Consider the following 22055-nt stretch of genomic DNA (forward strand, 5'->3'; position numbering starts at 1 on the left):
CGCTCAATTGTAAACATAAACAGCCTTTGTTATTGTTGTGATCTGTGTAACAGTTACACAGTTCCCATGAAATCACTACTACAGTCATTCGACGTTTATCTACACACTATTTCGAGGCCCGTTTTGTTACTTATTAGCGCCCGTTCAAAATAAATGGTCCCAAATCCGACTGTTCCTGAAGGCGTCACGCTGCACGCTTGACTCCTCCTGCCTTTAGGTCGCCTCTGTATATTAATGAAATGCCTGAAGGCGCAGAGGAGGACGGTCCCTGTCCCAGCTGCTCATCACTGCCTGTACTTCACTTCTCAGAACTTTTATTCTGGTGAATCAGTGATTTTTACTTTTTCTTTTTTCTTTTTCTATTTTCTATTTTTTGGTTTGTGAAGACTCCCCTCGCCATCATGAATCCGCCCTGTGGAAGATGCAGAAAACCAGTTTACCCCACAGAGAAAATAAACTGCCTTGATAAGGTAAGGTCACACCAGGTTAACCCCATGCAACGATAAAAAAGAAAGAAAGAAAGGTTTTCCAGATGACACTAAGACTTAACCTGTGATATTCGTAAAATATAATAGGAACCATTTCATTTTTCTAAGTTGAATATTCTCACAAAAAGTGACACTTGTTTACAGTATAAGTTACTTTTCTCTTTAGTCATGTTTACTTTAATGCTAGACCTGTTGTTATTGTTATAATTTAATTTTAGCCCCCCCAAAAAGTTGTATTTTTGTTCACTTGTGCACAACCAAAATAAATAAACAATTATACCACATTCACACACATGCTAAGGGAGTGATGGGAAGTAAAACCACATCCGGTAGATAAACATGGGTCAGAATAAACCTCTAAAATATGAAAATAAAGAAAGGAAAATGATAGGCAGGCTACAGTGTGTGTATGTGCCTGTGTGATTGTGTGTCTCTTATTATCTGCAACAGTGAGATCTGATAATGTATCGGTAGCAGATAAAAGCAAATCTCAGTCTTGGTTAATTTAATCAACTTAATCAAAGATACAATAAGAGCAGATTAACCTGACTCCACTGAGCTGGATTACTCTCTAATGTTTTAAATTTCTGATTTCTTCCAAGATATTGAATGCACCACAAAGGTCAGACAGTACACCTCACTGCACAATGTTTCTACTATGCACAGTTGCACAGGGGACAGACATTTGTTAAAGTATTGCACATGTTTTTGCACAAACAGCCCAACAACATAGTTTCATAAGAGATGTCAGAATTCACATTGTAATTCACATTTTTAGATATTTCTCAGTGCAAATCACTGACAAATTGGGGATTTTATTCATTTTGTGTTGTTATGTTCCCTTCAGGTTCATCGTTTTGGGCATAAACCCAAACAAAAAAATCGTATACAACATTTTTTTGATTAGATCAAAAATGCTATTCTGTTGCCTCTATACTGTAATTAATATTCATCTAAATTTACATTATTCATTCTCATATTGACATTTTTGCAGTGTAACTGTCGCTTATTGGCAGCCGCTCAGTGCAGCTGTGGTCTCAGGGATTTTCCCACTGTGTCCTGTGTGTTCTTTTCTTTTCTTTTTTTTACCATGTGCATCAATTTAAAGTATCAGCAAAACCAAATGAGAATTCTGTATTAAGAGTTCACCGCAGGCCTCCAGGATGTTTATTTTCTAGTGGATAGAACTTCAACTTGTTGAACTCCGAATCAGATTTTAATACATTTTCATATTTTATCCCTTTCTCTCTCTGTCTCTCTCTCTCTAGTATTGGCACAAAGGTTGTTTCAGCTGTGAGGTTTGTAAGATGGCCCTGAGCATGAACAACTACAAAGGATTTGAGAAGAAACCCTACTGCAGTATGTGAGTGTCCACACCACCACTCAGATTTTTGTTTGTTTGTTTTTTGTGAAGTTTTGGTCGTTTCACGTCAAACACAACCTGTCACAACACGAGTAATCATCAGGGTTCGTGTGTGGACGTGACAGAAAAGAGAAGTGTGAACAGACGGACTGAGTCATGTGATACCAACAGTTCTTCAGTCCAAGTCCTGCCAGATGTTTGCACATTTGTCTTTTCTCAGATGTCATCGTCCATAAATTGACAACAGGCAAAATTAAATTTCATCCATTTCAATCTGTTATGAAACTTACAAAGATACAAAAAACTGAATGATGCAATAATAAACAAGGCTCAATAAGCTGCTCATGTGAACGCCCAGAGGTCTTGAATATTACAAAATCAGTCAGATTATCGCTTTGTGCCTTTAATAGCAGAAATAATGACAATAGAATCAAGTGGGAAAATACAAATAATGAGATATTAGTTGCTTATATGAACATTACAAACAAACGCAACTGAATTTTTCAGAAAATATCTGCAGTTTTGTTTCTTTCCTGGATTGAAAATAATAATTTTAAAATGTGGAATCACAATTGTGTCCAATCTTTTCATATTATGATGCTATAAAACAAAGTAAACCCTCTTCATTCAATATCCAGGGTTGACTTAAGTCAGATTTTTCTCCTGTTTTTGCATTTTTCTATTTGAATATTGATGTAAAAGTAAAATAAGTGTTCATTTGTGCAGCAGGAATAAAGTTCTTGAGTGGATCTGTTGAAGAAATTAAGTTTTAGTTTGGAAAATTTCTTGCCAAGAAATGATTTCATCTATTTTCTATTGTTTTTGTTTTTATTAGAACAAGGAGATGGAGACATTTAAGTATTTATGTTGTTCCTGTGTTTTCAGGCATTATCCCAAAACCTCCTTCACCATAGTGACCGACACCCCCGAGAACCTGCGCCTCAAACAACAGACCATGTTGAACAGTCAGGTGAGCGAGCCCCCGGCTGATCCGTCCGTCCTATCTCGTCTGTGCTATCACTGCAGCAGATACTCGTCCTAATCTGGTTGCGTCACCGTGGCTCGGTGTATCGTCTGTCTCCTCCGCTCAGCCCTCTGTCTGTCTCACAGCAGGAGACTGGGACGCTCCTCTCAGCTCTGCACTCGTGACAATTGGATTCCTCCGATTAAATCAAACAAGCCCTTTGAGCAAATACCAAAAAAAAAACAAAAAAAACCCACAGCAGAGCTTCGGTTTGACTGTGGTGTGAAGATTTGAGAGCTTCAGTGAAACCAAACTGAGCTTCATGTAGTGTGAATGTTCCTCCTGACTGCTCAGAAAGTGGACAGTGGTTTAAAAAAAACCAAAAAAAAAAACCCTGGTCTCTCATGTGGCACCGGCTCAACTCGGCCTCCTTGGCTGCCTTCACTGTTCTTAATCTCTAATCTACTCACACTGTTCACGCCAGCACCTTAACCTGATCAAAGGGATAAAGTCCTGCAAGTCACGCAAAATTAAAGAGATTCACTCACTTCACAGTTTGAATTTTACTCTGCAGATTGTTGTCTCAGTCTCAGCATTTGTTTTTCATATCTTAAGTCTCTGTCCTGTTACAATCAACTGTTAGAAGTTAAAACCTGCAGAGAGGAGACAGATCTGATCACCTGATACCTGACATGACTCATCACAAACTTTTCACTGGTACTGTAGAAGTCAGCCTGGCCTGCACAGAAATACTGACTCTAAACTGTTTTATTCAAGAAATAAATTGTAATTGATATTGTGAATATTGAGAATATTGAGAATATTGAAAATGAGTCATTTTCTAACAGAAAAGTACTTGCACATCCAAAAGGTTAGATGCAGGTGCGTAGGAAAGCGTCACTCACGTCTCTAGTCCAGTGTGTAAAATGGAGGGAAATCCGTGACATCTAGCATTCAGATTCTAGATTGCAGCGCTCACTCGCTCAAACGTCTCTCCTCCCTCCTGTCGGCGAAGTGATGGTGGCCTCTGAGAACAAAAAAACTTGTGCTCCATTCGCAAACTTTCAGGTTTATAACTCAAAAACTTCTCACTATTTTCTACCGACTAACTACTAACTGCCGTACAAACATGGTGGCACAAGATGGCAACACTCTCTAAAGCAAAACCCTATAATAGAACAATTATAAGGCTACAAAAACCAAACAAATGTTATTTTATAGCGATTATACACTTATACAAATATATTAATTGGTAGTATATTCAGATTTTGGCAATAAATCTTGCCAATTATTACTGGATTTGTATATTAAACGTTTTAGAAAAATTCTCAAATGTTGCTCAAACAAAATTGCACACACTTTAGGGCTGTTAAAGTTAATGCGATAATAATGTTAGGCAAAGTTGTGATAAAAATTGTGCAACTTCTATCTGTTGAAATCAGCTGGTGTTAGTCAACAATTCTAACAACAACAACGATAGCCAAGAGAACAGTTGCTTTTCCAGCTTGTTAGCAACTCATAACACGACCAACTCAAATGTGACGTCTACCGTATGTAACTTTGCAAAAACGTCTTTGTGCATCGACGCGCACAAAGAAAACAAAACCACTCGTGTAAAATTTGAGCGCAATAGCCTATGTGATGGGAACTGTTTGAACCGCCGCCGCCGGTGAATTAAAAGCATTTCAGGAACCAAATGATTTTCATGAAACACAAGATTAAAGTGAGGTCACTTTTCAAAACAGTCACGTTAATCTCATTAAAAGCTCTAAGCTGTTTTTGTTGGACCGCTGCACCCTGACTGTCCATTTTTGGGTAAAACCATTTGAAAGCATCATGTAACATAACTATATCACTGCTACATGGTTGTTATGATAACATCATGATCACATTTACACCCAGAGCCGTTTCCTCCTCCTCTGTCGGTCCTCTCCTCTGGTCTCATCCAACCAACCCTGTTCATTGTTTATAACCATAAAAGTCTCGGCAGTCCAGCTCTCTCACCGAGACAGCATATTCCCCATAGCAAGAACATGACTCACTTGTGTGTGTGTGTATGTGTGTGTGCATGGGTTTGTGTGTGTGTGTGCAAATTTTGTGTGGGGATCTCAGATTTACTTTCAAATAAACATTTCAGCGTTGTTTAATGTTGCAACTGTTTCCTGCAGGCATGAACCTACAAGGAAGTAGCTGCACGAGTGTGTTTATGTATATTTGTGAGTCAGGTTTAGCAGAAGTGTGCGTGCGTGCGTGCAGCGCAATCAACAACATCTGACCTTTATCATCAGGTCCTTTTTAAGAAGTCGACCTCAGGTGTCTGGTCTCTCTGTCTCATCTTGAAATGGTGAACGGTTGAAAGTTTCCTGAATCCGTGAATGATGAGTTATAAATTCACAGGCGCTCTATAAGGAGGACTTTGAAAAGAGCAAGGGGAAAGGTTTCAGCGTGGTGGCCGACACTCCGGAGATGCAGAGAGTGAAGAAGACGCAGGACCAGATCAGTAACGTACGCCTGGTTCGCCTCCAAAACCCGCCGAGCCGACGAACCCCCCCTACCCCTCCTAGAAACAACAACAACCCACTAAACTCAACTAAAAACTCAACTTCAGCTCTTTATAACGTCTCCACTCGTCATAACAATAAATCCATCGACTGTGATCCTACCTTTCAGAGGCATCATGGGAGTTTTAGATGCAACTTTACTATGTGACGTGTCTCCAGCCTCTAACTGTGTTTGTGTTTATGTGTCTGCATGTCTGCATTCACTTCCAGAGAAATCTGTCTCTTTACACTTCAGTCTTGTTTGCTAAATCCTTCCCAAGTGGTTTCAATCTGATGCTGCATTCAGGGTGTGTCAGACTTTTGGTTGCTGAATGACTGCAAGTGCAGTTGTTCCCAAACTGGAAAAATAAGACGCATAAGTAAGAAATTGACAGTTTTTGGTTTAAATTATAATTATTTTTGAGATTTTTTTGTTTTCTGTTTGAAATTGCGGCAATTTTTTACTTTGTCAGGTCTCTAAAAATTATTAAAGTGGAACTTTTCAGGAAAAGGAAATCAATACAAATTTCTATTTAGGGAAAAAAAGGTTTGGAAAATAACTGAGATGACTCTTACCATCTCGTAACAGACAGATATGAATCCTGGTCCATACACCATGAATGCAGCTCACGTCTCCCTGTTTTCAACTAGAATTAAGATCAAAATCATGCATGAATCAAAACATATAACAAATGTATTTAAATTGTTCCTGCCATTTAACACAAATGTCAGCAATCGTAAAGGAAAAGTTACATATCAATGGGAAATCTGCTTATTTCACTCTCCTGTCTGTAGGCGACGCTAAATAAGGAGCTAAAGGCAGGAAACTAAGGAAAATTTTTCAGTTTCATTTCATTTCAGTTCCAATGTAGATTCAATTGGCTCCATGTTAATGAGTTATATGTGTTAAGTGGATTTTGCCACCAACAGAAAAAACAACAACAGTCATTTACAGTATTAATGCTAAGTAGCTGCTACATTCATAGTTAGCGTACGGACAAGACATGGTAATACTCTTCTTTTAATGCTCAGCAAGGAGACAAATAAGTGTATTTCCCAAAGTATGTTTTCAATGTTATTACTTTTTGCTAATTTATTTTAATAAACTTGCAGGCTCTTTACAAGGAGGACTTTGAAAAGAGCAAGGGGAAAGGGTTCAGCGTGGTCGTCGACACTCCAGAGATGCAGAGAGTGAAGAAGACACAAGACCAGATCAGTAACGTAAGTACAGCTTCTTAATGAAGAAACATTTTGTTATTTCTCAGTGATGATTGTTCACATTTAACATTTTAATGATCCAGTTTTTCGGGGCTAGAATAACACATATCTCCTCATTACTGGATCCAAATCAAAAACAAAACAATTTGATCAGATCTCCCACTGCAGGTAACAAGCAGCATTTGTCCAACTTTATATATTTTTGTTGTCTAGACTTTTTATTTTTTATTCTTGGCAATTCAGTTTCTTTGTTTTTGAAATTACAAATAAATCATGGATTATCCAATTATGTCTACACCATCTAAGACCGGGTTTTAACCACAGGTTGTAGTCAAGACCACCAAACCCGAGACCGAGACCAAACCAATGCGAGACCATTTTAAAGACCATTAGTGTATTCAGTGCCAGTACTCATAATAATCATTCTTCAGCTAAAAGGAAAAGATAATTTTATATAAAATCTAGACTATATTTGATTAAAACAAAGTTTGGCTCTAACAGAAGAACACTCCCACTGTTGACACTGGTGCAACCAGATGGTTACACAAGCAGATACTTTAATAGAGCAATTTTAATTATCTTAAAGTTATTGAATTACATCACATAAATCAAAGTGAGTGAATGACAGAGAGACATTTGTGGTTAAGAAAAAAAAAAGAAAGATGTCACTGCAGCTGTGGTCTTGACTGGTATTCAGAAAAAATCCAGAGTCCAGCTCGACCGAGACAAGACCAAGACCTTGAAAATGTACTGTAGCACTCAAGACCGGTCTTGATTGCCACAACACTACAGATAACAAAGTCAGTTTCTATATCTTTCCAAGGAGAGCATGTTTCTAACGAGGGGGCTAAGAAGTTTTCGCTACAAAACAAATTCCTGTTGCTAACTAACTTCACATTATAACCTCTAGAGAAGCAGCTCGTCCTGAATCTAACTTTCCAGCAGTGCAACATCTGGTCGATCTGTCACTGTAACAACACTTATAAACAGAGCGGACCGATTATTTCCTGTGAGGGATAAAAAAAAACAAAAAAACAAACACAACATGACATGACCAGATGGAAGCAGCAACCGGGTCGACGAGTCGGTGCAACGTCTGATTCTGGTTCTGCAGCAGCGAGAAACAAACTGTGTGAGGGACGTCGGAGAACGATCCTGCAGAGACACACAGGCGCATTTCAGACATTTCTCCTCGTCCACCGAGGAGCAGCTGCCCTATATGGTCAAAGTCTCTCAGCTGTGGACACAAAGTGAACGTCCGCTCTCTGCTGCACACACACACACAAACACACACTGGTAGACACATGCATACCACACTGAAACACAAACTTTCTCTTTTTTTCTCTCATGAGAGCAGCAGTTGCAGAAAGGAATGACGGGTGATAAGTTGCATGTCAAAAGGCCAAAATCTAGCAACTTATTTTTCCACGAGCTGCCTCCGTCTTTCTGTCTTTTCTTAACTGCGTGTTTCAAGTCGCTCTTTTTTCCCACCATCCTCTCCCGATCTGTTTGCTCCTCTTGAGGTCTGCTGAGGACACAGGAGGCTCCTTCTGTTTCCTGAATCCACGTCCAGTTTCCTCCTCCATCCATCCACTGAAAGCTGGAAACATTCACTTCATTTCACAGAGCCTGGGTCATCCCGTCTGTCTCCCATCTCTGTCTCCGTCTCTGGCCTCGATACATGTTGCAAAAACATCTCACTGCTGGAGTTTCTCCATGTAATTGACATAAAGCCACATTTCTTTTAACAATTTTACAAGTTTAATCATCATAGATTATCCCACAGCAAAGCTAACACAATATGTTGTTTTGAGTAAAATAGAAAAAGTCGTCAAAGACGGAGCTGCACTAAAAAGTGAAAAAACCACAGAGAACCAGTGAATTATAGAAACCATTTATTGCGTATTAAAGCTCTAAATGCTCAATAAAGGAAATTATGAGTGAACAAACATGTCTTTTACACTGAATAGGCAATAAAAGTCCAAAAGAGATGAAGACTATAATGGGTTTTGCACATTATCTGAATTAAATCACAGATTCGTCTTAAAGGACTAATCAAAACAAAGCATTTTTTATGTTTTTCAAAGTCACACTAGGCAGAGAGAAAGACGCAACAACAAATGCTGCATCAGAGAAAAACATTTGTTAACGATTCATATTTGTTTCTGTTGGTGCCTTTTTCTGCTTTTGGTTTCTGTGAAGTTTTATTACAAGGGATTTCCCTCGTGTGAGAGTTTAAGATCAGTCAGAGGACGTTCAGCTGTTTGACTGTGAGAAACGTCCTCCCCACTAAAAATCTGTTGCCTCTGTAAATCCTCATCATCTCCCAGCACCACCTCCTAAAATGGTGAGCTGCTTCTCACAGAGGGGGGGAAACCTTCAGGGTCGCTGCTCAACCCCAGAGCACCGCGCCCTCTAGTGGGTTAAATGTGTGTGTTTAATATGTGTGTGTATGTGTGTGTAGATAAAGTACCACGAGGAGTTTGAGAAGAGCAAAGTCCGAAGTGATGCACCTCCTCCTGAAAACAGACAAGGTGAGACACATTTAGAGCAAAGTCTGAATACACAGGTTTACCTCTGTATGTTTGTGTTAACATGTGTGTGTTTGTGTGTGTGTAGACGAGGAGCAACAACCCAACCCTGACAGATTCAGGCAGCAGCCAGCTGGACAGATGCACCCTGCTGCTGTAGCGCCACCTTGTGGAGGGGTAAGGCTGCTGCGTACACTGCAAAAAACTTAAACTCTTACCAAGAATATTTGTCTTATTTCTAGTCAAAATGTAATTTCTAGTCAAAACAAATCTCATTATATTTAAAATAAGATTATCACATAAAAAGTAGCATGTTATTTTACTTCTTTCAAGCATATTTTCACTTGAAATAAGTAGAAAAATCTGATAGAGGAGCAAGTTTTTCTTTCTTATTACAAGCACAAAGAAACTGGCTTTCACTGGCAGATTTTTCTACTTATCTCAAGTGAAAGTTTGTTTGACACAAGTGAAAATGATCTAAAAACAAGTACATTTTTAGGTGATGAGACTTATTTTAAGTGGAAAGAGATTAGTTTTGACTAGAAATGAGACATTTTGACAAAAAATAAGACAAATATTCTTGGACAGATTTGGAGTTTTTGCAGTGTAATGTCTGATATTATGGCCAAAAGTATGTGGCTATGTGGATGGATATTAATGTGCTGCTGCTATAAAAGCTTACTAAAGGTTTTCCAGCAGATATTAGAACCCAAATTGGCAGCTATTGATTGATTATTTGTCTTTTTGTCACTTTTCTGTTGTTCTAAACTGAACATCTTTGGTTTGAGACTGTTGGTTGGACAACATGAGACATGTGAAGACATCACTTAGGACTCCCATGAAAAATGAATTAAATAAAAAAAGAGAAAAGAAGAAAAAAAGAGAAAAGAAGTCACCAGATTAATCAATAATTAAAATAATTTAGTTGCATCCTCAGTATGTGAAGGTATAAAGACGCAGCCTAAACTAAAAGACAGTATCCACATATTTTTGGCCAGGTGCATTAATTTGTACATAGCATGAGGTTACTTATAGGATTTTTAATGTATTGTATATGTAGTCTTTTACATTATTTTTTTTATGTTTATTGTATAACTTACATGAATTGATTCAGTTCATAATGTTTGATCATAGTTTCAGTTTCATGTTGTGTCAGTGCAGCTGTTACATGTGTTTGTATATCAGATGTTATGAGTGTGTTTATGCCTCTAAGAGGGAAATTCAATGCAAAGTAATCAGTTTGAACTTTGCATATTCTGCTCTACATATTATTATATGTCTGTGTGTGTGTGTGTGTGTGTGTGTGTGTGTGTGTGTGTGTGTGTGTGTGTGTGTGTGTGTGTGTGTGTGTGTGTCAGAAGCGCTACCAGGCCATGTACAGCTACACGGCAGCAGAGCAGGATGAGGTTTCTCTCCTGGAGGGCGACCTGATCCTGGACGTGGAGCCGATCGACGAGGGATGGGTGTTTGGATTCAACCAGCGCACGGGGCAGCGGGGGATGCTGCCCGCCAACTACGTGCGACCAGTGTGATAAACAGACATTAGGCCGTCGACCAGCAGCAGCAGCAGCAGCAGCACGAGCTACGCTGTGAAAGAAAAAGAATATGTTTTAAAATCTTCCCTGTCTGGTTCAGCTTTGCCTTTTTGAGATTAATGATGAAATTTCACTTTCAATGATAAAGGTTTAAGTGGTGGGAAAACAGGACAAATAAAAATATTTAACAAATTAATCTTATTAATTAATTTACCACAATACTTAACATTTTTAATCTGTCTCAGGTAATATTTACCTTTTTATGATGTGCAGGTGCAGCCTTTAGCCTTTAGCTTTGGACCGACAGGGAACAGCAACAGCTTCCTGTTTGTATCACCAACTGCTTAGAAATCCCTTAAAACACTTGTCTGATATATCAAATGAGGAAAAACTCAGATAATTAAATCCATTTAAGCTGATTTTGATTAAATAAAAGTGGAATATTTAAGTTTGTGCACTGTGCGACTCCGATGACTTCTGCTGCATTGATCATGAAATACACGGCAAACTTAAAGTACAACGTATCAACACCTTTATTCAAAAACATATTGCACATAAATCACTACATGTAAAATTTCACCTAAATCAAACTTGTTTAAAATGAGACAAAAACACTTTATTTACACATGATAGTTCCTTAAGTTAAAAATAATCACACTTTAGCACCATGTTTCTTTTAAATTCTCCTGATGTGGAGAAAACATGAGGGTTTTTTTTTTTAATAACCGTCTGGCTCAGAATCACGTGGCTCTAAAAACAGTCACCGTTGTCGTCGTCAGGCTGTGACGAGTGGGTTCATGCTGGAGAAAAACGCCACTCTCTTCTCCACCCGGCTCCTCAGCTTCGAAGGCAGCGACTCCAGCTGCCTCCTGAACAGCTCCGGGTTTTTACCCATGAAGTCCTCACAGAGTCTGCAGAGGGAGAACAGAAACATGCAGCTGGTTGTTAAGATAAAAAATACTTAAATGCAAATATCTAATAGACCAATAACATGGCAGCAACTCAATACATTTAGACACGGTCTGCTGAGGATCAAACTTAAGCATCTGAACGAGGACGAAAGGTAATTTAATGGGATAGTTCAACTTTTTGTCAAACTGGCCCATTGCCATAATCCCTATATCATAGCAGTAGGTTCGTTACCTTTAATTGTTGGTGCAAGCTATTTTTAGAACGGCGGAGCAGAGCCGTGAGCTGCTCAGAGCTACGCTACGGAGGCTCATGGGATTTATTGGATTCCATCAAAGTCATCAATACACAATCCAACAACTCCACAACGCTCTGGTGGACAAGTTGTGACCTGCACATTCACCACGCTACGAGATAATAACAGAACATTACCAGACAGAGTTGTTTTAGAGGTAAATGCAGAGACTGCTTGCTGAAAACTGCCCCCGACGGTAACGTGTATCAGTGGTTTTGCATGAATTTACCTCTAAAACAACTCTGTCTCGTAACGTTCTGTTATTATCTCATAGCGTGGTGAATGCGCAGGTCACAACTTGTCCACCAGAGCGTTTTGGAGTTGTTGGATTGTGTATTTGATGAGTTTGATGAGGGAAACCAAGAAATCCCATGAGCCTCTGTAGCGTAGCTCTGAGCAACTCGCGGCTCTGCTCCGCCGTTCTAAAAATAGCTTGCACTGACAATTGCCAAAATGTTGAACTATCCCTTTAAGGTTTTGTGATTTTAAAAAGCAACTACAAAGAACTGTCATTTTGTGTTGATTTTGGCGACCTCTGTGGACAAAAGCGGTAATGTTTTGCCAGAATAAAGACTACATTTCCCATGAGTTCGGTGGACCGACCCGATCACTGCCTCCCGAAGGTAAAGAGTTACACTATTTAGAAACAGCTTATCTTCCCACCGGTGGCCTCGTTTGCTGTTGTAGGTCAAACAGAGACATCAGCAGAAAAGAGACTTTAAAAGTTCTTTGTTGTTGCTTCAAGTGGTGTGGTTGTTGGGAGTTTCCAGAAACTGTTGATCTACTTTGATTTTCACAAAACAACGATCTCTGAAGTTTAACTTAGAGACACAATAGTGAGCTGCAGCTCTCTGGCAGTAAATGGCTTATTGTCAGAGGAAAACAACAGGCAAATTGGTTCAAGCTGATTGAATGGCAGCAGTGAGTCAAATAACCACTTGTTACAGCCGAGGTCTTACAATTACAAGCCACTAATTGACCAAGTGAGCGTGTGTTTGGACTGAGGGAGGAAGCTGGCGAACCAAGAGATAACCCACAGGCCAGAACATGCAACCTCCAATATTATTTATCAGACTGTTAACTATAAATAAAATGGTTTAGAGACATCTTCTAAAATCTAGACTGTGATTAGATTCATGTTCTCCAGAGGATGAACCCTAATGAGTTTGGTTTTCATTATTTAGCTCAGAGCTGCAGCCTCACAGAGCTGCTAATGAGGCGATGCAGTAAACTCCTCTGCTGTTTTTATGACCTGCTTCCTGCTACACCTCTGCCCTCGCACAGAGCAATTATTTTCGAGGGACTGGTTCCTGTTTCCTGAAGAGCGCCATCCAAGAGCTAAACATCCACACAGCCTGAACTTTAAACCTCACAGACCAAAACAAAATGTATATAAACACGATGACTCCTTTAATCGGGTGTGAAGTTTTCAAAGTGTCAAATGAACACTTGTCTAATTTGAGTAACTTTAATCCAACAATGTTAGTTGGCATCGTGTTTATTTACCTTACCCATATATAACATAAAGGTAAAGCTCATTAACATAACACTGTGTCCCTCTGTTGTGCGTGAGCTGGCACACACACACACACACACACACACACACACACACACACACACACACACGAGCCGTGCAGGGAATAAATAGCTCAGAGTGTTAAACGGGTCCTTGTGGACTTTGTTAAAACTGCTTAATCATGTGTGAACGGCGAGGACACACAAAGCAAACACGCTCTCACACGTAGACGCCGGTGTACGTGACGTGCAGCACGGGACCGGCAGACAGACAGACAGACACAGACAGACAGACAGACAGACAGAGATAGTACATTCATCCTCACCTGAAGAGGGAGTACGGCTGAGTCTGGAAGACGATCACGTCGCTGCAGTGATGCTGCGATGGTGCCCTCAGTACAGCCACCTGACGACAAGAAGGTTGACAATAATTAAAGCAGAAGTAAGTGGTCCGGTCGTTTCGGCTAATGCTGCGTTCCAGGCAGGCTTTTGAAACCGTAAATTACAGCTTCAAGTCACAACTTACGACTTTGTAGCGTTCCAGGCAACCCACTCGTGTTTTTCCGACCTGTTTTACCTGTGAAAGTCACTATAACGGCCACTCGTAACTTCCGACCCGTGAACAGATCGAACTGGTACGAGTTCACAGGTCGGAAAAACACGAGTTACGAGTTTCCTTGAACGCACCATAACAGTCCTCGTCCCTACGTCGCCACATTCACGGCGTCCCTTGGCTGCACACACAGCCCTGCATGCCGTTCTCTCTCCTCATTGGATAAAAACTGTAGGATACGATAAATGTTTTCTCCTCGGCTCAGAGCAGAGCAGAGGGACTGAGAGACCCGTGTTTCAGTCCAAACACTCTATGTAAGTGATTGCTGTCGGAAGATATAACTATTTAAGACTTATATTAACACAAATATATCACTTACTTCTGCTTTAATCACATGAGAATGGATGATAATTAACTACACAATCTTTCCTCTAATGCCACCATGAGGTCAATAAGAGTGGTGCTCAGTGAAATGTCTTAACTACAATTGAATGGCTCACTGTGAGGTTTGGTATTAGGTGTCCATGTTGAAATCTACATTCGGATTGTGACTAAATACAACTATTACACCCTGCAAGAGATTGCCAACCTTTTCCAACTCATGGCCTATTAAATCTAAAAGAAATATTGGTGGCTCGGCTCCAACACTTTTAATTGTTCCCACTGCTAACAAGCCATCACTTTGATGCTTTCATTTTTGCAATAGATGGGTTAACATATTCAGTTACATAAACTGGTCCATTAGTAAAACAGCAGCAACAGTGCTCCTCTCATGTCTGGCTGCATACTAGATGATTTTCAAATAATCACTTTTAATAGTTTCAATCAATTTTTGATTTTTTTTTACATCATGGATCTATTATAAGAATTTAATTTTTATTATAAGAATGAATGAATATCATAAGTTCATATCATACATCCCTGCATTAGCTATCTGTCCTGGTGGTTGCTCTTTTATGCAGCGAAAAACAGTAGAGAAGAAAGTATAGACATTAAAGTACGCAACATCCACAGTTTGCTCGCTCTCATTGGCTGTCGATCGGGAGCAGTGAAATAACTTATTTTACTGACAACACTTAGATCATTCGGACAAATTAAAGTTTGCGACAAGCCTCTAAATCGGGCAGAGCCCCCCTTATCATTAGGGCGAGGGGGCCACGGTTGTTAACTCTAACTTGTTTACTCTGATGTCACTGATTCGAGTCCCTGATCGGATTATTTCACAAGGCAGCGACATTTTCACACTCTGAACACGACCTCGTGCACACTGTTGGTAATCCAGCCCAGTTTCGTTAACATTCTTCGGCTGCACATGTGAAATCATTACATTAGCACATAAGTGCACTTTGAGCCCCTAAACCACTTAAGATTTTATGACGCAACAGTTTCACTGGACAAAAACAACAACAGTCTATAATTAGTTCACTGAATAAAATGACATTTACATGCATAGGCATAAAGCTGCAATGGGGGGAAAAAAAAAAAAGATTATGCTGCAACACAGTGCAACTAAAAATAAACGTGTAATCTAAAAAGCACGGTTGGAGGTTAATTTCTAAATCCTTAAAACTATTCACAAAACAAACTATTCACAAATAGCTCATTAAAGTCGTGACTGGACAAAATCAAAAGAACAACAAAGTGAAATCGGAAACTTTTGTCATCACGACACATACCGAGTCCATGAGGATGCAGAGGTGGCTGCTTCCCCCGAACACCACAACGTCGTCGTCGTTCCCCAGACACGCCGTGTGACACACCCTGAGGAACCAACACGGGTTTAAAAAATACAATGGGACATTTTGTTTTTGACTGGCTGGTATAGAAATGTAGTTTCCTGTTTTTTGATGCACATCATCTGGTTTTATTCTCTGACCGATCAGTAAAAGTTTCACCTCGACTGTGCATCATTTTTCTGTATATTTAACAGTTTTTTTCCTACCTGGGCTTGTCCTTGTGTGGGTGTGTCATCTTGGTCCACTCTCTTTTAACCGTGTTAAACTGCCAGGCGTCATCTGGAGGAAAATGGGGTCAGAGATAAAAACGTCAAGAAGCTTCACATTCACATCTCTGGGAAAAACTAAAACCACAGTGACGATATCTCTTGTTTCCACAGATGCACTGAAACAGAAACGTCCTTCAACCTTGTGCATATTTGTCCGAGGCAGATAAGGGGTAATGAAAATTATATAATGCAGATAAAAACGTTTTTCCCTGATAACTTTAATACGTAAAAATCCTTGAAGTTAATTACTCAGCGGCTCTGTTGCCGTCCTCATTTTGGGCCTTAAACGCACACTTCCTGAAAGTCTGCATTTCTGCAAAATTTGCCTGAGGAAATTACCCATAGTTCATAGCCGTTGTTGTGATGTTAAACAAAAAAAGGTAAACATCCGCTATGCAAACAGAAAAGATAGAGAATCTGTGTCCAAACAAGCACAAAAAGAAGGAACCAAAACGTTAACAAAAAAAGTTTACAGGATTTAAATATAAACACAAAGGTCACAGATGATTCAAAACCAGAACTGTGTTTTACCATCTGAACTCTTATCGCTCAAATATTCATCAACTTTCTACTCATTTTCTTTTACAAAAACATAAAAAAATGCAAAAATCTAAACCTTGTAGGAACGTGTTCTGACATTAACAATGTAACAAGATGATAGTCATCTCATTCGTCTTATTGGCCAAGTATGTTGAGTACATACAAGGGAATTTGACTCAGTTTGCATTGCATAGCTCTCACATAAAAGATGTACAACAACAACTGAACAATAAGTTAAGAATACAAAAAAAATAGTTAAATAAGATAAGATAAGATAAATAGGGTAAAGTGGTCAGATTGTACTGTCTGACCACTAAAGACGCAGATAACCAAGACTCACTCAGGGTGTTTCCGTCCGTGCCGAGGCCTCCGTACACGAAGAGCGCGTGATCCGAGACGGGCGTCATGGTGTGCATGGAGCGTCCCAGAGGTGAACAGGACGACGGGATGTCACTGGTGGAGAGAGCAGTAAATACAAAAGATAGGGAGAGAGAGAGGGAGAAAGAGATGAATCAGTGGAGAGAAAACAAGAAGCAGTGTGGGACTGAAATGTGTCTATTACGAGTGTGTGAGTTTTACAATTGAGTCCAGGTCCAGGTGTCCAGGTCTAAACAGAACAGGTCCAACTCTGCCGTCTCCTGTAAACAACCACACACACACACACACACACACACACACTTTAGGTTTTATCTGTGTTTAGTAAACAGACTGCAACCTGTTTACAGATGCACTGCATGGCCAAAAGTTTGCAGACACTCGTTCCCACTGTTCTAGTCTACTGGACGTGTGCTGCTCTGGTCTCTGTGCAGCTCCGGTCACGTTCTCCTTCACCAAACTCAAAAGAAAATTTTAAATAAAAGAGTCTGACTTTGAGCTCAAGGGCATTGTCATCACGTCACAACAGGAAAGGGATGTTGAAACAGGAAAGTGCCTCCCAAAACTGTTGTTACCACAAAGATGGAAACACGCTATTGTCTGCAGAATACTCCCTTCCAGAATTAAAAATTCCTTTAATTAGAAACTGCGGACGCCCAAATTAAACCATGGAGCAACACGACTGCACACATGACATGTCCACATACTTTTGGCTACGTTGTGCTCACACACAGTCACAGTCACAGTGTAGAAAAAGTTTCTCAACTCACCACACCACCGGAGATGTAGCCTTTGTTCCCCAGCAGGGCGGCGGCGTGGCAGCCTCTGGGGCCGGGGGCCGGACCCTGCACGTCGAGACAAAAACCAAAACCACAGTCGCACCAGAAAACTCACATCATCGTTTTTTACAAAAGGTGGATAAATTAATATTAAACCCTGTTGTTGTTGGTGTTGTTAGACTCACTCGTGTCTCTGGCAGGCTCCATGTGGCGGTGTGCGTGTCAAAAACGTTGACTTCATTGTTCCAGCCCCAGCACCTGAATAACGTGTCTCCAATTGTCGTCTTTACAAAAAAAAGGAAATAAAAAGCATCAATCATGTTTCCATATGTGTTTGTTTTGATTTGATTTGTCCTCTTAACTTATTTCTTACCCAGGACATCTCTTCCACGACGAAACTTGCCGACGATGTGTTTCGTACTTCCCCGATGGTTTTACATCCATATCCACCAAAATAGATTAATCTGCAAAGCACAAAACGATGATTTCTTGTACATAATTTAATAATTCACACATCAAACAGCAAAACTAGAAGCTACACAGCAAATAGAGAGGACACCTTCAAATCCAAGAAAAACACCCATTTTGACATATTAAAAAGTTAGTTTGAGTGTATAATTAAACCACTGACCTGTCTCTGTGGACCCAGCAGGAGTGTTTGTTTCGTGGCGACGGCGTCGTTCCTCTGGTGTCGGTCACTTTCTTCCACGTGCAGCTCGGCTCTGTGAGGTCGACGCTGAACATCTACAAATTAAAAACAAGACAATCATCAAATAAGAATAAATAAAAAAAACAAAACATATATAGACACATAAAATGATCCTATGATAGAAAAGCACAAAGATTCCTGCTGTGCATCTTTATCCGACCTCCTGTCTGAATGTCTGTCTCTGTCACGTTTCAGTTATCGGTTATCAGAGCAGATGATCAGTCTGGATTATCTGCAGAGTCCACAGTCTGGTATGAGCTCCATGTGAAAACACAGCCTTTAATACCGGCCGTTCAAACCGCGTCTTATGGAGATGACGCTGCAGTCGCCCAGAGAGACGTTAAATGTGCGACTTTTAACTGTTGTCGGCCATGATGTGCAGACAAGCTGCAATTTGGTGGTTAATTTCTAGCCACATTTTCAGGTTGTGCCACCATGTAGCCATGAATTAAAAACCTATATCCTCTAAAAAAAAACAGTGTCAAGTTGCAGTTTTTACATCCTTGTCTGTCTGTTCGCACTCTCTGAACCGTGTGATGTCACAGTGGGGTGGACCTTTGACATCCAGGATATGAATAAAACCCATTTTAAAGTGCAGTTTTTGTTATTATTTGGACATTTGTGTAATTTCATCACAATTGTTGTATGATTTTTTTTGAGTTATGGCTCAAAAATGTGTTTTGTGAGGTCACGTTGCCCTTTAATATTGCACCATGTAAGTCAAGATCAGCTCATCTTCAAGTTCAAATGGAGAATTTAAAAAAAAAGGGAATTTAATTGCGGATTCTCTGGATAATTGTGTTAAAAAAGTTAAATTAATGTTTTGTGAGGTGACTGTGACCTTCGACCACTGAGTTTGTCCTGGAGAAAAGTGGAAAATGTTTGTGAAACTGTAATATTTATCATTTGAATTCTTGAATTATGGCCCAAAACTGTGTCTGGTGAGCTCACAACACCTCTGACCTTTGACCTTACACCACTAAAATCAGTTTTTCCTCAGGTCTCTTTGGACGACGTTTGTGCCAAATGTGATGAAGCATCCCTCGAACAAGGAGTCGGCTGCTTTGGAAACAACAAAACAGAAGCTCGACTTGTCGTCCGCGGCAACCCACCTGGTTGGTGTATCCGGCGGAGTCGCATCCCGCAAAGATGTAGAGCGTGCCGTTGACGTAGGCGCCGCAGGAGCCTTCTAAGACTGGAGGGACGTCGCCGGTGATCTGAGTCCGTCGCCTTCACACACACAGAGAGAAAAGGCCACAGAGAGAGAGAGAGAATATGTAAATGTCAAACACACATAGAAAACAAATAAACACAGGAGTGTGAAGCACATGATCATAACTAGAACAAAAACACCTCGTGGTCTCCGACTGGTTTCAGGTCAGGTCACATCCGTGTTTGATTAAGCATTTGTTGCTGTTCAGTGATCTGCAAAGTCCAACCAGCTCTTCCTCAAGTCCAAATGAACATTTAAAAAAGGAAATTTCCTTGGAGATAATTGTGTTAAAAAGCCAAATTTTGCCAACATTTCCTTGGGTGATAATGACTTTTAACTTTCCAATTCTAATTAATTAGTCCAAGTGAACTACAGGAGTTAAAGATAAGATGGAGCCCAACCAATATGGGATTTCTGGGGCTGGCTGATAGAGTAAAACAATTCTAATAATTAATCTGTCGATATTCCTCATGTTTACACTTTTACACATTTTTTTCCCACTGATCCCTCAAATATGGTTCAAACACTTGTGATAAAGTTTGAAGACACAAAGAAAATCTTCAAAAAGTAAAGTTTTTATTAACGCAGACACTGATACTGACAGAGACTCAGAACAGATAGAGATTTTAAAAAATTTTAATCTTTGGGATGCTACTACACCCTTGACCTTTGACCTTTGACTTCCAAAATCCATGAGTTCATGCGGAGGTTTGTGCCAAACTTGAGTCGAAAGAACAACAGTACAAGCAAAACTTCTTGTCTTCTCCCTTCAACCGTCTTTATTCTAATCAGACCTGCGTGGTCGCTGTATCTGGTTGTTACAGTTTTATCAGAAGCAACACACACACACACACACACACACTCTGAGGCCCTCATCCACTGCTACAGGGTCAGGGCGACACGTTGCGATAAACAGTTCTTACCACGTCCCGCTGTCTAAATCGCAGAGCCATATCTCATCGCTGGGCAACATGACGTCCTCTCGGTTGACCACCTGTCAGGGAAACACGGAGGACATGGAAATGAACATTATACATTTCAGACATCAAAACTGTGACTTCACAGCTCATGTTCCTGTGCATCTTTTGAGTCTGTGCCTATAGCAACAACCAGGATGCAACCAGATATAGAGGGACACATGTTTTCCCTGTTCAAACATGTTCCTGCACTGAGCTTTCTTTCTTTCTCACACACTCACAGGTTGTTATTTGGAGTTCCTGCACAGCTGAACACTGGTCTCCAAATCCATTTTACACATAGGCTACAGACACTTACACACTATAACTACCAGCAGAACTGAAATCAGCCCCAACTGTAAGCACTTTTAAAATCCAGGTTAAAAACATTTCTCTTTTCATGTGCTTATAGCTGAGCCCTTTTAACTTTATCTACTTTCTTTTATTTTACTTTTTTTATTCCTCTTTGCTCCTGCTTTTAACTGTGTTTTCTGTTTTTGTGCTGTTTTATGCTGTTGTTTAAAAAAAAATGTTTTGTCTTTATGTAAAGCACATTGAGTTGCCTTGGTATGAAATGCGCTATATAAATAAAGATGCCTTGCCTTGCCTTGCCTTGCCTATAAAGCAAAAATAACTCAACAGCCCTGAAATAAACTGCAGTTTTTCCCAGTAGTTTTGTCCACCACACTTCAATTATCAATAAAAGTTGACAAAAACACACCTTTTAGTGTAATTTAATGTCATGCAAAGTGACCACAAAGTTCAATCAACAGGTTAAAAAGCTGCTATGAGTCGGTATACTAAGCTGCACTGGCTGACTCAGGTGTACCTAATAAAGGGGTGACGTGGCTCCTCTCTACCTGCCGTGCCGTGCCGTGCCGTGCTGTGCCGTGCAGTCTCTCACCTGGTAGCCTCCCCACACATACAGGGTGTTGTTGTCGATGAAAGCCGTGTGGCTGCTCCTCTCCTGCGGGCACAGCGGCGCGTCTCCCTCGGCAGCAGCATCCATCATCCCTCTCTCTGTCTCCCTATAGGCTCTGCGCTCTGGCTCTCCCAGTCGGCGACGCTCAAATAAAAACAAACTAAAATGGATTACCAGCGTGGAGCAGCAGGAGGAGGAGGAGGAGGAGGAGGAGGAGGAGGAGGAGGAGGAGGAGGAATGTGGTGGAGCTGGTGCAGCAGCTGAGATCTGATCCGACGCTGCTGCTGTGGAGGAAGAGGAGGAGGAAGCCGACTGGTCCGGGCCGCTATGAGAAACGTGTTTTTCAGGCTTGTTGTCGTTGTTTACTCCTCCCCATTACCATGATCCTCTTTGTTATGCGACTTTCACCTCCACCAGCAAATCATAATAGGCTACACAGAGAGGGAGGAGGGGTGGGAGAGGGTGGACTCTACAAACTTTTTATTAAACATCTTTAAAAGTTGCAGGATATTTGATTTAAACGTGGAGAAAAAAAAAGAAACACACAATATAAATTATAAAACTACATTTCTAATTTCTTGCTTCTTCAAGTTTGCATCTAATAAAGTAACACGTGATCTCACCAGTGTCATTAATTACTGATGT

At 40.3% G+C, this 22055-nt stretch overlaps 2 protein-coding genes across 3 annotated transcripts; one reads left to right on the forward strand and one right to left on the reverse strand.

Moving 5' to 3' along the window:
* Positions 1 to 256: 256 nt before the first annotated feature.
* Positions 257 to 11096, forward strand: LOC146967267 (LIM and SH3 domain protein 1-like). 2 transcript variants are annotated; one of them, XM_085761233.1, is made up of 8 exons: positions 257 to 470; positions 1757 to 1851; positions 2737 to 2821; positions 5213 to 5320; positions 6469 to 6576; positions 9038 to 9107; positions 9193 to 9281; positions 10463 to 11096. In XM_085761233.1, the coding sequence occupies exons 1-8, from the start codon at positions 402 to 404 to the stop codon at positions 10634 to 10636; spliced, it is 798 nt and encodes a 265-aa protein (XP_085617359.1). In that variant the 5' UTR covers positions 257 to 401; the 3' UTR covers positions 10637 to 11096. The 2 variants fall into 2 exon arrangements, with proteins under 2 accessions (XP_085617359.1, XP_085617360.1); XM_085761234.1 differs by lacking the exon at positions 5213 to 5320.
* Positions 11097 to 11154: 58 nt separating this feature from the next.
* LOC146967268 (kelch domain-containing protein 1-like) lies at positions 11155 to 21769 on the reverse strand. Its single transcript, XM_085761231.1, has 13 exons — positions 21393 to 21769; positions 20456 to 20526; positions 19432 to 19549; positions 18242 to 18354; positions 17984 to 18074; positions 17796 to 17894; positions 17602 to 17676; positions 17036 to 17094; positions 16797 to 16909; positions 15854 to 15926; positions 15588 to 15672; positions 13685 to 13764; positions 11155 to 11550 (listed from the first exon to the last, which is right to left on the reverse strand). The coding sequence occupies exons 1-13, from the start codon at positions 21498 to 21500 to the stop codon at positions 11415 to 11417; spliced, it is 1221 nt and encodes a 406-aa protein (XP_085617357.1). The 5' UTR covers positions 21501 to 21769; the 3' UTR covers positions 11155 to 11414.
* Positions 21770 to 22055: the final 286 nt, after the last annotated feature.

This window comes from Trachurus japonicus, chromosome 19 (assembly GCF_045865225.1).
Source record: "Trachurus japonicus isolate A0001 chromosome 19, Traja_1.0".
NCBI lineage: Eukaryota > Metazoa > Chordata > Actinopteri > Carangiformes > Carangidae > Trachurus > Trachurus japonicus.

Bases quoted from the DNA above. Each gene is read 5' to 3' on its own strand.
- LOC146967267 (XM_085761233.1), top strand. From the start codon at position 402: ATGAATCCGCCCTGTGGAAGATGCAGAAAACCAGTTTACCCCACAGAG. The intron at 471-1,756 runs GTAAGGTCACAC...CTCTCTCTCTAG, and splicing joins AAATAAACTGCCTTGATAAG to TATTGGCACAAAGGTTGTTT. The intron at 1,852-2,736 runs GTGAGTGTCCAC...CTGTGTTTTCAG, and splicing joins AAGAAACCCTACTGCAGTAT to GCATTATCCCAAAACCTCCT.
- LOC146967268 (XM_085761231.1), bottom strand. From the start codon at position 21,500: ATGATGGATGCTGCTGCCGAGGGAGACGCGCCGCTGTGCCCGCAGGAG. The intron at 18,355-19,431 runs GTGGGTTGCCGC...TTTAATTTGTAG, and splicing joins CCGCCGGATACACCAACCAG to ATGTTCAGCGTCGACCTCAC. The intron at 17,677-17,795 runs GTGAGTCTAACA...CTCGACGTGCAG, and splicing joins GGAGCCTGCCAGAGACACGA to GGTCCGGCCCCCGGCCCCAG.